We start from the raw sequence: 15,685 nt of genomic DNA, 5'->3' as shown, positions 1-15,685 counted from the left end.
TGACAGAAACAAGGAAACAAGATTAATTACAATTTTTATCAAGAATGAAGGACTTGTAATTTAGTTCTCCAAATTTCCTCTTTTTTCGCGGAATATTTTCCATAGCCATTCAAATTCGTTGTTACAGATCATACATCTCTACCCAATAGAGGCTATCAAAAGGGATGTAAATACAAAAAAAAATAATGACCACCCAGAAATTTCATGTTACAAATACTTTTAGCCGCATATAAAAACTACGACAATTTTATTTTCAATTGATACATTATAACATCCAGAACAAAATTTAGGAAAAATTTTTAAAAATAAAATTTGTCTTCTTGACGGTTTTGATTTTCGGTTTAGAAAACAAGTCGTCATCCTTTTTGCGCTTAGAATGAATACGAGAAATACAGAAATAACAAAATCAACATTGACATTGGCATTAAAGAACAACAAAACGAAATTTGAGCTGAACTAGAAATGTTTGGATTGTTAATACCAGGACGTCTGGTAATTTTCTTCATATTGCTTCTCTTGCCGACCTATAAAAATATGCGTATTCCTGTACATATATTCACGGCGTCATCATTCATCCAAATTTTTCTTGTGTGCATTATTGATCCTCACTGAAATGGGTTTTCCAGAAATTTCCAGACTATTTGGTTTACCATATAATAATATAGATGACATGCAAACCTCATAGAAAAAGGTCAACATCCAAATTTATATTCCAACCTATAGTGGCCGTCATTGAATAAATGGCCCCTGGATTTTGGTTGATTGTTTAAAATATCAACCAAAATATCAGTGTCATTTTAACATGACAGCGACTATAGTTTTCCAGATCTTAGCTAATAATTAACATGGAAAGAACCTAACTAGAACTAAAGTTGGAACAATTTTTCCAAATGTGATACAAAAACCCGTTCATTAATAGAAATTGTGAGATATAGCTTGAACAGAACTACTCCACCTGAGGCACCTCAACATTTTATATATTTTAATTTATGTATGTTTCTTCAGATATCCCGTACTTCACAATCTCAATACTCATGATACTGGTTTACCAATCTCCTTAATTTTAGGCACCCCAGATTTAAGATAACATGCATGTACTCTGGTCCGAGTACACAGTTATTTCGTAGTGCATTTCTTTTAGACAATAAATGAAAATTAAAAAAATCCAACCTGCGCTTTCTCAATAATATTTTTACAGTGTGTTGTACTACTTTTGGGACAAATTATATCAAAATTATAGAAAACTTCATCGGCCGTAACTCAAAATATGGACAATTTTATGTTTAGGGGGTCTTAAAATCTTTTGACAGCTTCCGAAGTGCTAATTTTTAACCTTTTTCAGCTGGACCAAATCACTACTTTACTTTAAAATTCATGACCCAAATTTTTTTACAGTGTAATTTCATCCCCCTACTTACTTTTTGAGGCATAAAACATGGAGAAATAAATTTGGAAGGGGTATAAAAAAAACTGGCAAGTAACACACTGTCCACACTAGGGACTATATTTGTGGACAACGAAAATCAAAGGACGATAACTGTGTACTCGGACCTAATAGGATAGAAAAAGTTGACCAATCTTAATAAAACTTGGTATGACCAAAGCTTAATAAATTATAACACTGCTTACAAAGTTGAATGGCAATAGGATATATATAATAAACAATATGATAAATTCTATATTCAACTTTGCGTGTTAAATTTTGACGTTAAAATTGAAAAATTTCAACTATCAACATTTGGGGCTTTAAAAATTAAAATATTGCAAAAAAATACTTTTTAAATGCCTTAATATATAATGTATTATGTATTAAAGCAATAGAGTACTCATTTGATTTATCAGACTTAGCATAATTATTCAAAAGTCAAATTTATATGAGCATGTGCCTAAAAATGGAGGTTTTCCAATGAAGGGAGGCCTTACATGAAGATGTAATATTTTCCTGCAATTTTAAATTTGTGAAGCTTTTTGGTTATAAATAATCCTTACATATGTATTTAATGTACTTTAAATGGAAAGAAAAATTACAAATAGCATATCATATTAGTTTTAAAGGGTCTTAGGCCAAGTAAGACTGAAAATAATTTAGGGTCAATTTAGGCCGTAGCACATATTTACATTTAAAAATGTATATTGAAGCTATAGGAAATAAAAATTTGTGTCTTTTTTATCATTTCTATACTCAGGTGACCTGATACAATAAATCTGAGCACAAAAAGACACTTGCATTCAACTCTTTTTGCAGACAGTATGGTCTGACACAAAGATTTTTCACTTTTTAGTGAAAAACTTGCATGCAATTTTAGTCTCAACAGGCTTATATTTGAACATCTTGCTATCCTACAGAAGAAAAGAAAGATATTATATGAAATGAAACAGGTACAGAAGACATTGTAAAGTGCTTTTTATACAAATTTAGTGAGGTCTTTATTATGGACTTCAACTTTTATGTACCAAACTCCTCACAATTAACTTGATCCAAACAAGGTGTTAGACGAGGGTTATTTATATAAATACAACACATTTTGCACATATTGTCTGAGATAATCTTCTTTTCTGTAGATTCAGAGTTCACAAATGAGTAATACAACTGGATTAAAGCATAGAAACACAAATATTGACACATGAAAACCTATCAGATAGAAAGTCAGAATGCCACTAATGCATCAAAATTGAAAAAGCTATGAAATGCTTATTTTGACCATATAATGCCAAAATTGGTCATTTTTGCAGAAATTCTATCAAATAAAAGTTTAAATCCTTTAGTTTCATGCTATTTGACAAATTGAAACCATCAAATCATTCAGGGAAGTTGCCAAAGTACAGATTCTATATTTACTGATTTCACCTCTTAGGTCCGAGTACACAGTTATTTCGTAGTGCATTTCTTTTAGACAATAAATGAAAATTAAAAAAATCCCACCTGCGCTTTCTCAATAATATTCGTACAGTGTGTTGTACTACTTTTGGGACAAATTATATCAAAAGTATAGAAAACTTCATCGGCTCTAACTCAAAATATGGACAATTTTATGTTAAGGGGGTCTTCAAATCTTTTGACAGCTTCCGAAGTGCTAATTTTTAACCTTTTTCAGCTGGACCAAATCACTACTTTACTTTAAAATTCATGACCCAAATTTTTTTTACAGTGTAATTTCATCCCCCTACTTGCTATTTGAGGCATAAAACATGGAGAAATAAATTTGGAAGGGGTATAAAAAAAACTGGCAAGTAACACACTGTCCACACTAGGGACTAGATTTGTGGACAACGAAAATCAAAGGACGATAACTGTGTACTCTGACCCTCTGGGACGTAAATCAGAGTTAATGGCATGTAATTAAACTATAGATTTGTAAATGACTTTCAGACAATTGTGAGGGGGTGGGTCTTTTCACCACCAAACACCACCGAACACCGCCACACACGAACACCCAAAAAACCATCAACCACTGAGAAAATCAGTGATTTTATACAATAAAACGGTAAAATCAATTAAATTACGTCTAATTTAACAATTTTTGTTGAGCCTGCGACTTTTGTCGCAGAAAGCTCGACATAGGGATAGTGATCCAGTGGTGGCGGCGGTGGCGTTAGTTTACTTCTTAAAAGCTTTATATTTTAGAGGGTGGAAGACCTGGATCCTTCATACTTTGTATATGGATGCCTCATGTTACGAAGTTTCCGTCAGTCACATGTCCAATGTCCTTGACCTCATTTTCATGGTTCAGTGACTACTTGAAAAAAAAGTTAAGGTTTTTTGTAAGTTAAATTCTCTCTTATTATAAGTAAAAGGTTAACTATATTTGGTATGTATGACCTTGCAAGGTCCTCATGCCTGTCAGACAGTTTTCACTTGACCTCAACCTCATTTCATGGATCAGTGAACAAGGTTAAGTTTTGGTGGTCAAGTCCATATCTCAGATACTATAAGCAATAGGTCTAGTATATTCGGTGTATGGAAGGACTGTAAGGTGTACATGTCCAACTGGCAGGTGTCATCTGACCTTGACCTCATTTTCATGGTTCAGTGGTTATAGTTAAGTTTTTGTGTTTTTGGTCTGTGTTTCTTATACTGTATGCAATAGGTCTACTATATTTGGTGTATGGAATGATTGTAAGGTGTACATGTCTAGCTGGCAGGTGTCATCTGACCTTGACCTCATTTTCATGGTTCAGTGGTTATAGTTAAGTTTTTGTGATTTGGTCCGTTTTTCTTATACTTTATGCAATAGGTCTACTATATTTGGTGTATGGAATGATTGTAAGGTGTACATGTCCAACTGGCAGGTGTCATCTGACTTTGACCTCATTTTCATGGTTCAGTGGTCAAAGTTAAGTTTTCGAGTTTTGGTCTTTTTTCTTATACTATATGCAATAAGTCAACTATATTTGGTGTATGGAAATATTCTATGATGTACATGTCAGTCTTGCAGGTTTTATTTGACCTTGACCTCATTTCACAGTTCATTGCTCAGTGTTAAGTTTATGTGTTTCAGTCTGTTTTTCTTAAACTATAAGCAATAGTTCAGCTATATTTGTTGTATGGAAGGATTGTAAGCTGTTCATGTCTGCCTGGCATGGTTCATCTGACCTTGACCTCATTTTCACGATTCATTGGTCAATGTTTAGTTTTCTTGGTTAAGTCTGTTTCTTAGAAACTATAAGCAATAGGTCAACTATATTTAGTGTATTGAATGATTGTAAGGTGTACATGTATTTCTCGTTTGGTTTATATGACCTTGACCTCCTTTTCTTGGATCATGTTAAGTTTATGTAATAGTTGTAGTAAAGCTTTCATTTAGGACTATCAACATAATATCAATGGTTAGTAAAGAAGGCGAGACATTTCAGCGTGTGCACTCTTGTTTAGATGTTTATATGCATCATTTTTCTGTTAAAGTCGATTATCAATATAATCCATATAAAGAAAAACGTCTCCGGATTCATCACTATTTTTCCGGATTACATTGTGTGTGTATAAGAATCATTTGACATCAATTACTGATGAAGGATATTAGTTCCCGAAATATTTAACATTTGTTCATGTCTCTTTTCTTGTTATTGGTACAACTATTTTATAAAAGAAGAAGAAAAATGAAGAAAAACAATTATTTGAGGTGTCCAGTGGTGGTTTGCAGAGTTGTAGTGTTATAGACTCTCCTTTTCTGTTCGATGTAGATATTTGTTCTCTTAACCTTATAACCTTATTATTTGTTGAATTAATAACTTAAATATTATATTTAGGTCACATTTATAACACTAAGAGTTAAAAAAAAAAATTTTTGGGGAGTTCGGTGGTGTGCGGTGGTGTTCGGTGGTGAAAAGACCTACCGATTGTGAGGGGTACAACGATTTCCCGAGAACTCCCAAGAACTGAATATTGACCAGAGAACCGATAAATGTTACCAGAAAAAACTTTATTTAATAACATAGTTTCATACTACTTTTATCGATATTAAAGTATATAATTTTGATCATGAGATATAAGTCATTTTTTCTAAAAAAAGTTAGTATAATTTCACTTTCTTGTTTACAAGTTCCTTGCATAACAATTTGGCGGACGTAATCTGGTAATTATTCAAAAGGTATTTTAAATAAAAGAGTAAAAAAGTTCTGAAGAATCGTTTTCTTTAATAATGGAAAAGGATTAGTTTCTGTTATAATGGAAAATTGAAAAGTAAATACATCATTTGGAAAGCTTAAATTTAAAAAAAAAAAAGATTTATACTTTTATTTAGGTAGAGCTATCCACCTTTTGAATATTTACGTCCGCCATATTGTTATCCACACGGAACTTGCATACACTACAAGACACACAATTCTAATTCAAGAAGTAAAATTGTACTTTTATTGAGAGAAAAACATCTTGTATCTTAAAATTATTTACTTTAATATCTATTAAAATAGTAGAACACCATATAAAATAAAGTTTTTGGGTAACATTTATCGGTTCTCAGGTCAATATTCAATATTCTTGGGAGTTCTCGGGAAATCATGGTACCGATCGTAAGGGGTAAAAAAATTAAATATACATTAATTCAAAGACAACTTGGACTGTCTGTGAAAACAACTCTGACAATTTTGACTAGACAATTTGGACCATCCATCATACCTTGACACACAAGAAATTGAAGTTGACAAAACTGAAACACATGTCAAAGCAAAAAAGTGCTTGTATTAGGATAGTAATTTGCATTTTCCCTTCTTTACAGTTTTTCTTATAGTATAGTATACCGTACATGTACATTGTGTTATAAATGTTATTCCATTTAAGTACTTTAAATCTTTGAAAATTTAACTATCATGTCTAGTATATTTGTATTGTACAAGTCATGATATACAGAGCAGATTGTATATATATTATGATCAGAAAATTATTTCCATTCTATTGTGACTGACACTATTCATTGAAATACAACACCTTTGATCTTTGATCAATATCATTGCATAGAATTGTAACTGAACACCTAGTCAGTTACTTGTGATTGTAAATTCTTTCACTCAATTGCCAGTCATTTAAGTTATCAATAGATTTTGCCTGTTAGACTTAATCATGTTAATAAACAACCTTTTAACCACTTGAGCAAAGAGATATAAAAAGATGAAATAACATACTCTCTATTCCCCATTTCCATTCTCAATTTTATGTTGCATTAACATTGAAAGTACTTTATTCATATATCTGAGTTAAATCAGTTTAATAAAATATTCAAAATATATTTTATTTTTAGTTTTAAGTAACAAAATGACCATGATGACAAAATGATACATTTATTTAATGAAGAATTTCAGGATTTCAGTGATTAGAATTAAGTAAAAGAGAAAAGCCTTCATTTCATCAGACAGTTAGTTGTCTTATGTAAATATATAAACTAAATGCTACACGACAGAGGCATGTAGACCTATAGTTACGTAATTTAAGAGAGCACAGTTTAAATTGATCAAATAAGTATTTCCTTTCACCATAATGATCATGTTCACACAAAAAGTAGTTATTACATGGAGCACATGTCAACAGTTTGTTGTTGGTACAGAGAATTGGTTTCAGCTCTATAAATGACGATATTGACTAATATATTAACAATAAATTTCTATTTACAGGTGCAAGCTGAAGTACAACAGATAAATGAAACCCATTTTGTATTTAATGTAGAAGATGCTGACAGCATTAATCACATAGCCATATTTCTGACAGGACAAACTCCTTTTCCTGATGGATATGGTGGAGCAGGTAAGTGTGACCCAAGTTAAACTCGCAAATTGTTTATTTGTCTGTCCAAAGTCAGTGTAAATGTAAATGTTTTTGTCCATTACTTGTATATCTTGATGTCAGACATGTCAGTTGTTTCTGATCGTTCACAACTTGTCTACACTCTTGATGATTGAGACCTTGATACATGTACATGTCTATTTTGGGTTTTATTTTCTGATTTTCTGATTTGCTGTCTGCAGGATCTTTAGCTCAACTACCTTTTATTAACTTTGATGAAGACATAGAAGTTTTCCTTACTGTGCAGATTAAGTCGGCATCGCTTGTTGTTTTTCCTTACATTTCAGTCTGAGACATTAGTTTATGAAATACAAGATTGATATTCACAAGTTTTGTTTTCTTATTTGTATTGTTTCTCAGGGTTATTTTAAGCTTACCAGTACTGTAATTGAAAGTCATAATCATCTCTTTACTTTTTGAATGTTGTTGGCTAAGGGTATCACAAACGTTTACCTTACATGTGTATGTCTGTTTTATCCTCAATATCAGTTATCACTCAAAAGACAATATCTCTTTTCATGTCAAAAATAATCCATTACTAATTATTGCTTTTGAAGGTTGATAAGTGTAGTAGAGGACGGAAAAGTGACTTCTTCGCCTCAGTAGCCTGGTAGCATGAGCCCTACTATTTTGTATTAACCTTGAAAGCCAGATATGAATATTTTAGATAAGAATGTGGGTTGTTTACTTGGCTTCATTATATATGCTGACCTTGTTCTCTCTATTTCACTTGTTTTATGCTGTTGGTTCCAAAAGAGTGTTCTATCCTGTATTCATGGTATTGGTGTTGCATATTTTTTTTGCAAGACTAGTCTTTGATATGTGGTATGATTGCCAATAGGACAATTGTTCCCATAAAACTGAAGTACAAAGATGTATAAAACAGCTCATTTATTATTATATTGAAATTAAATAAAGTTCATAGCAAGTGGTGTTCAATTCTCACTCATTATTGGCCTATAATTTTGGACAGACAATTATTAAAAGTCATTACTTTTAGCTTACTGATTTGTTGTGACAAAGCTAATGTATATATCCGCACACCTAGCATATAATAACAACTACTATTTTAGGCAAAGAGCAATGATGATCATTAAGTGCATTAATTATCATCCGTCTTAACCGATTGCACTGTAATGCACGATGTATATATAAATATGTAAATGACAACACAGTATTTGTACAGCACGCTTTTACCGTTACCGTTTTATATATATATATGCATGAATTGGTGGATTAGTGGCACGTTCTTTTGTGTGTTGATATGAGCTTTAAGTGGGTGCAGGTGTATATTTGTATATAGCGCATTTGCCATCCTACTATGTAAGGTGATTCATACCTGTAGAAAGAAAGTGGACCATACAATTTGAAATGTTAAAAATCAGATATATAGTTTCTCCAATGAACCTGTATTTTTCCACACATATAACTTCTTAAGAACTGAAATATATAATTAGTTGTAACATTTAATTATGAATGATTAATCCAGTTTCATTGTAATTGTAATTTTCCATAAGTTGATATCAATTAATTAGCATTTTACAATTTGTTTTCAGTTTATTTCTCCTTCCCAAATCCTACAGGCCAGCAGTGGATATTACTGGGTGTTATAGCTAACCAAAAACCAAGTGCCATCTTTAAAGTCACAAACCTCAAATCAGGTAAGAACAGTTAATGTATTTGTATAAAAGAAGGGAGATGTAGTATGATTACCAATGATCTAGTAGCCACTATTGACCAAAGAATAAGAAAGTGAAAACTACAAGTTATAATGCAGTTTTTAACAAAGACCTTATTTTTAGGGGATTGAGTTCCTAGACAGCTGCATTTTCCAAAAATTATCCAATTGATCTGCCGCAGTTTGTGATCCCCGTTTGGTTTATAACCCCTACAGCTCTCATATATGGCCTTACCATTACGAAAAATAGAAAATTTGACCACGGATATGTTCCATTAGTCGTAGCCACAAATCGGTCCCCCTTTCCTGATGACTGGAATCATCAAAGTCGTCTTATCTCTAGATAAGCAACAGGGCTGGTACAACTAGTACTAGTGGAGCAGGAACTGATGACCATTTTGCATCACCTGAGTTTACCCCTGGTTTTTGATGGGATTCATATTGATAAATGTAATGTTTGTAGATTGTTGTCTATCTTTTTGTCTATATTCTTTGACTCTGAGTTTTGACTCAATGGTTTTTATTGTCGTCTTGGTTTTTTTGTTAGATAATGCATTTATAATCATCCTTAAAATTAATGGTTGATGACATATTTTGTCATCAAAACATTAACCCCACTATTACTAAAAATAGAAGAATTGACCCCTTAAATTATAAAAAAAAATATTGGAAAATCACGGGAAAACAGGGCACTCCTACCATAGCTATGTGTAATTCTTAATTCTGATTAGGTATGAAATGTAATGAAAAATTTCCGAAAATGAACTTTTAGGATAATGAATAGGGTCTTAAAAAGGTTTTAGAGTGGCCAATTAGAATAAGTTATGGTAAGTAATACAGGCTTTTTTGAGCCATCAGGTTTTTGTAACTATTGATGGTACACATGATTATAGGAAAATGTCTTTTGGTATGTTTTAGGCATTTAAACACATTTACCTATTCTAAAACTAATGTTTTTCTTTTTTATTGCAGCTACTGATAGTACAAATCCTTTTGGCCAATGTATACCACACATGTCTCACATGGCACAGATAGGCCTTTCTATAGAAACTCTGGAGGAGCTTTCTCAGCAAACACCATCACCACAAGCTGCAGTTTCCACAGCTGAAACTTTTGTTGAATATTCAAGAAAAATGTTAGAGAACTTTTTCAACTTTGCTACTTCATTTACACAAACTCAAGCACAAATGTCACCAAACCCCACAGAAACATATGTTCCATTAAGTACAGTGCAGACTTGGTATGCTAATTTTGAACGAAGATTGCAACAGAACCCCTTCTTCTGGAGATCATAATACAAAGTACATATTTCTTTCATTCAATGTTTGTTAACAAAAAAATTTTCTTTTATACTTATTTACATTTGTATTTGCTCAGGACACATGATATAACAGTAAATGTCTTTGATTCTGCATCTACAATTGTTGTGTATATAATAGTACTGCCAACAAAATTGTCACTTCTATTGAGAAAGATGAGTAAATGTTTAATCAAAATATCTGACTTGCATGCTCTTATATACATTTATACTAACCAGGTAGATTTGAAAATGGCAACTGCATAGTATAGTTAAAAAGTCAAATGAGCAAATGTAATGTTGACTTAGATTTTTGTGACAATAAGATGTTTAATTGAATTCTTATATGTAGACTATTTAAGAAACTTAAGCTCTGTTGCTTCTTCAGGGTATTCAATGATCTTGGAGTTCTGTCATTAACCATATTCATCTTTGTAGTTATAGGGTAATTTTCTGGCTCTTACAGCGACAAAGTCCTTTTGTGGTAATAGGTTGTTAAAGTGCCACTAATCAGCCAATCAATCGATTAACATAATTATGAATAAATATTGAAACTTCAGAATAATTTATCGAAATAAGTGTTTACTCATCAAATATCCAACCTGTTCTAAGTTATTGTTTTACTTAAACATTTAGAAATGACTTTTGTACTGTATAGCTTGTTGGTTCTATATTCTTATATCTTGTGTTTGACATGAATTAATTGTACTAATCTTGGGTTATTTTTACAGTAAAAGTTTAACTTTTTAACTTTAGAGAAAATTATAAAAAAATCTTTCAACTTTTAATTAAAACCTCTTGCATGTTTATCGTGCAAGTGATCAATTCTACCTTAATTATATCAAGAGTTACTCAAATAAAATTATGGTATTGACAAAAAAAAAATAATAATTCAGGTAAACATAATGTTAAGTAAAAAAAAAGACAAAAAAATCAAACTATTTTACCAGAACAGTATTGATTTTAAAACCTAACAATTTTTTCAATAGTAACGGATAACATTTGAAGTGAACTAACCAGTTGCGTACATCTAAATGCTTTTTGCCTGCCAATTCTAGATATCATGAATGTTTCCCTCTAATTGGTTTGGAAAGTATGAACTGGACGCATTTGATCTTTCATATAATTCATTTTGTCAGTTTTGGGATAAATCTTGAGAGTGTAAGCAAAGTAATTCTAATACCAAAAATGTCACTTCTCTTACAATTACAATTGCCCATAAGACAATAGATGCATACATTCAAAACTTAAATTAATAGTATATTATGTTTAGACTTATAAAAACCAAACTGCCATGGGAAATAAGATTACAACACAACAGTGTCATGTCCATTGTTATACAGAATATAATTGTGACATAAAAGATAAATTCAACTGATAAACCCAGTGAATATAGTATCAAATGAATTCTCACATGCAAGATAAATTTCACTATTATAACATGTCGAGTACAGATGATTTTTGTTTGTGTTGAATGATAATTAATAATGGAGTGATCACAATTCAATTCAATGTTTTATTAAAGTCTCATCTCTCAACAAGTACAATCGATATTTATACATTGTAAAACAATACTAAATAAAATCAGAGTCATTCTACACAAAATTATAAGAGACTATTAAAATGCATAGATATGATACACTAAACAATATGAAATAAAATACTATTTACAATATATAAAATTTCTACACCTTTTTAAAATCAAATAACAGGTTTTGGCACACACACATATCATATTTACATCTGAGAATAAAAACACTAACTTTTCACATGTGACACAACTATGTTTGGAATAAAGTAAACTATTTTTTTATTTATATTTCTAAACTAACCAACCCAATTGGCCAATGTATATATTTTTGATAACTAATCTATTGTAGTACTTGTTTTTTTCTTAATTTGTTGTTTTATTGATATATGTAATTGTTATTCTACACCACCATAACCATATTTACAAAGTTGATAAAATCTTAACCATATTCTTATCCTGGTACATTGTTATAGAAGCAGTTTGCTTTTATATTAATAAACTAGGCAGGCTATACACACTGGAAAGACTTAGAATGTTGCAATTGAAATAGTTAGGTATTTGAACATGAATGAATACTTAAGTCACTGAAATAGAGTATTGCATTTGGGAAGATATGTTTAAAGACATAGTGATTGAATAATTATGTTTTAAACAAAAACTGAGGTGTGACATTTTTTCAATTTGTTATCTACAACAACTTTCAATGAGTTATAACATATTTTTCAACAATTTAGATTTTTTTGTTATGATTGATGAGTTACAGATACTCGAAGAACATTTGATGTTTTGATTGAAAAAGTATAGAACATTGAATAAAGGCAAATACACATTATAGAGTTACCCTGATTCTACAATGGTTGATTGGCTATAGCTTACTATAGTTCATTGGATAGATTGTGTTTACTTTATCAATGATTTGCAAGTAAAGAAGATGTGTTCATATTTTTATATGTGTTGAAAAAGTGCTAGATTTGTATCTATATTGATGTTTAGATTTGTTTATTGTAAAAGTTGTTTTTTGAATAGTTTTTTTTAGACAGTTTGAAATCCAATGAAAAGTTTTACTTCCAGAATTGTTAAACTATGGTGCACATTTATAATTTTGTAATGGAATGGCAATGTACAAATGGAAAATATTTTGTCCTGTAAATTCATGAAAAATAGAAAAAATGTGTTAAACTATTTAAAGCTTATCTTCTTAAAATGGCTTCATAATTTAACTAAGGCTTGATTCTACTATTTTACTTGTTTATAAGTACAAATTTCAAGATTTTAGCATAGTAAACCAAACAGAATAATTTCAGGAACATGTTGTCAAAACAAACATAGACCACAAATGTTACCAAAAACAGAACTTTATTTTGAAACTGATAATAAGATAATACACTTACTATATGATTATCTTTTTGTACAAGAAATGTGCTTTAAATAATTTCTCAGCACTGGTATTTTGAAGTTAAACCATCAATACTTTGTACTTTTGCCATTTTACTATAGTTACAGTCATTTCATAGCTGGATAACATGTTAAAAGGAAATATTTAAAACAAAAACATCTTTGTATGATTTAATTACATTTATCAAATTTGAGAAATCTTACATTAAACAATATAATACTAATTTGGTTCCAAACTGCATTTTCCTTTGCTGAATTTAATTTCACAAAAGAAGGAGCATAATCTATTATGCATACTTTTTGAATATGTAAACCTTAAACTAATGATCAGCTTTTAAGTTAATAGGCTTAAGAGGTATCATCTATCATTTCTCATTGCTGAAGTAAACAAATGGTATTCTAGTGTATATAACTTTATTTGTATTTGAAAATATCTTTAACTCTTTCTAGCAGGAAAATGCGGGCCAGACCATTATTATTTTTTCTTGAATTTTATTAAAGAAAAAAATCTTTGGAATGAATCTTTTTTTTGGTCGAAATTGAGCTGTAATGCATTCTTTCTTGCAAATAAAATTTATAACACTTAAACAAAAATGTACTAAAGGAAGAACATTCAATATTTTAACTTCATTAACATTTTATTGTTTAATTACTGCAGAGCTGTTAAGAAGTGTTACTTGTACTAGTGATATGACACCATACAGGGATCAAAGAAATGATTAATGCTCAGGTTTGATGTCGTTTGTCGGCTTCATCGATATTATTAGAAAAGTCAAGAAAAATTAATATCTCCTTGTCAGTAGAAAACAAATGCTCATAAGCATAATAATTTTTTAGCCATATGGATGTTTTAAGGAACAACATGTTTGGTGCATTGAGTATTGCTAAATCAGCTCAAAACTTTTTTTTTGCTGATCTAAATGATCATATTTGCAAATTTCAAAGTATTTTCATACAGAACAATCAATTTTCATTTATATTTTCTAATTTTACTTATGTTGCAAAAATGATTATAAATGTCAGCCATCTGTCTGATATAATTAAATCATATTTGCAATGTCAAATGTTAAGGTTATCTATTTGCATCATAAGATAAAACCTTGAATTTTATCCCTCTCCATTGCTATAAAGGATATTCTATAATTATTTTAATTAAGAATTAAGAAAAGAAAAGGGATAGATGTACATATGCAATTTAAGAATATGCATACATTTTAAACCTATACAACAATGTATATAACACAACCCAAAGTGGCAAATTCAAGTTCCCTTAGTCCCATGTATGTTTTTATGGAACAGGCCTTTTATGGATGGTTACTCTAAAAGTGCCTTCCGTAGGTACCATCTAGTTTTAGTAAAACAGTCCTAAGACAAAAGTCCCATGAATTGCTAAGTAAAATTAGAAAAGTATTTCTTCTTGTGCCAATTGTACTTAAAAAAGCATTGATGTATTTAGCATGCCTTTACAATTTACTATTTGATGGAATTAGGTTTCTTCTGCAGGCTTGAAATGATAAGATTATTTAATGTTTGCTGCATTTAAATGCATTCATTTTATCATTTCAGAATATTTCTATATCTTTTCTTCCTTGATTAAAATAATAATTTTATTGCATGGTAACCAGAAAAAAGGTTTAAGATTTGTAATGTTCAATAATATCTTATACTTTATGACTGTTTTACTTTTTTGTCATTTGAAAAAATTATATAAAAAAGAATCATGTGCCATTTATTAACCAAAAACGTTCCGCTTGTTTGTGCAAAAGAGATGACTATTGTTGTGCATCACAATGAAGTATTTTTTACTATTACTAGTGCTTTTATGTGTTTCATTAATGAAATGTTTTCCCTTAAGGAGCAGCAATAAAACAATGTTATTTGTGAAATGTCTTTATTTGTAGGCCATCTGATTTTAAATGTGGAATACTGGAATCCTTGATCTAAGGTTTAAATGTCCAAAAGGGCCAAGTGAGCTTTTCACATCACTTGACATCCGTCGTCCGTTGTTGTCTGTTGTCTTAAACTTTTACAAAATCTGCTCCTCTGAAATTACAGGGCCAAATTTATCCAAACCTGGCAAAATTATCATTAGGATATCTAGTTTTAAAAATGTGTTTGATGATCCCGCCTTTTAACCAACATAGCTGACATGGCTAAAAATAGAACATATGGGTTAATATGCAAGTTTTGTCTATTATCTTGAAAATCTTACATAGGCTGAAATGTTGAGAATGATGAGATCTACCTATTGTCTATTTACAACAGACGACTTCTTATAGGAGTTATTGCTCTTGAATGACCAATTTTACTATTTTTTTCATGTTTGCCTACTATCTTGAAAATTAGGTAGAGAGAAACTTTAACTGGCAAAAATGATCAGCAAGACAAGATATACAAAGAAGTCAATATGGTTGAAAAAAGAGGGACGAAAGATACCAGTGGGACAGTCAAACTCATAGATCGAAAGCAATGGCCAAAAATAAACAGACAAACAGACAAATAATAGTACAG

The 15,685-nt window shown here is 30.6% G+C and overlaps 1 protein-coding gene across 1 annotated transcript; it reads left to right on the top strand.

Moving 5' to 3' along the window:
* Window positions 1–376: 376 nt before the first annotated feature.
* On the top strand, window positions 377–15,060 carry LOC127706527 (protein Hikeshi-like). Its single transcript, XM_052211193.1, has 4 exons — window positions 377–492; window positions 7,105–7,234; window positions 8,830–8,934; window positions 9,924–15,060. The coding sequence occupies exons 1-4, from the start codon at window positions 463–465 to the stop codon at window positions 10,244–10,246; spliced, it is 588 nt and encodes a 195-aa protein (XP_052067153.1). The 5' UTR covers window positions 377–462; the 3' UTR covers window positions 10,247–15,060.
* The last annotated feature ends 625 nt before the right edge of the window (window positions 15,061–15,685 follow it).

The sequence above is a fragment of the Mytilus californianus genome, unplaced genomic scaffold (genome assembly GCF_021869535.1).
Source record: "Mytilus californianus isolate M0D057914Y unplaced genomic scaffold, xbMytCali1.0.p SCAF_6, whole genome shotgun sequence".
NCBI classification, from domain to species: Eukaryota; Metazoa; Mollusca; class Bivalvia; order Mytilida; family Mytilidae; genus Mytilus; species Mytilus californianus.
This window is presented reverse-complemented; position numbering and strand designations above follow the sequence as displayed.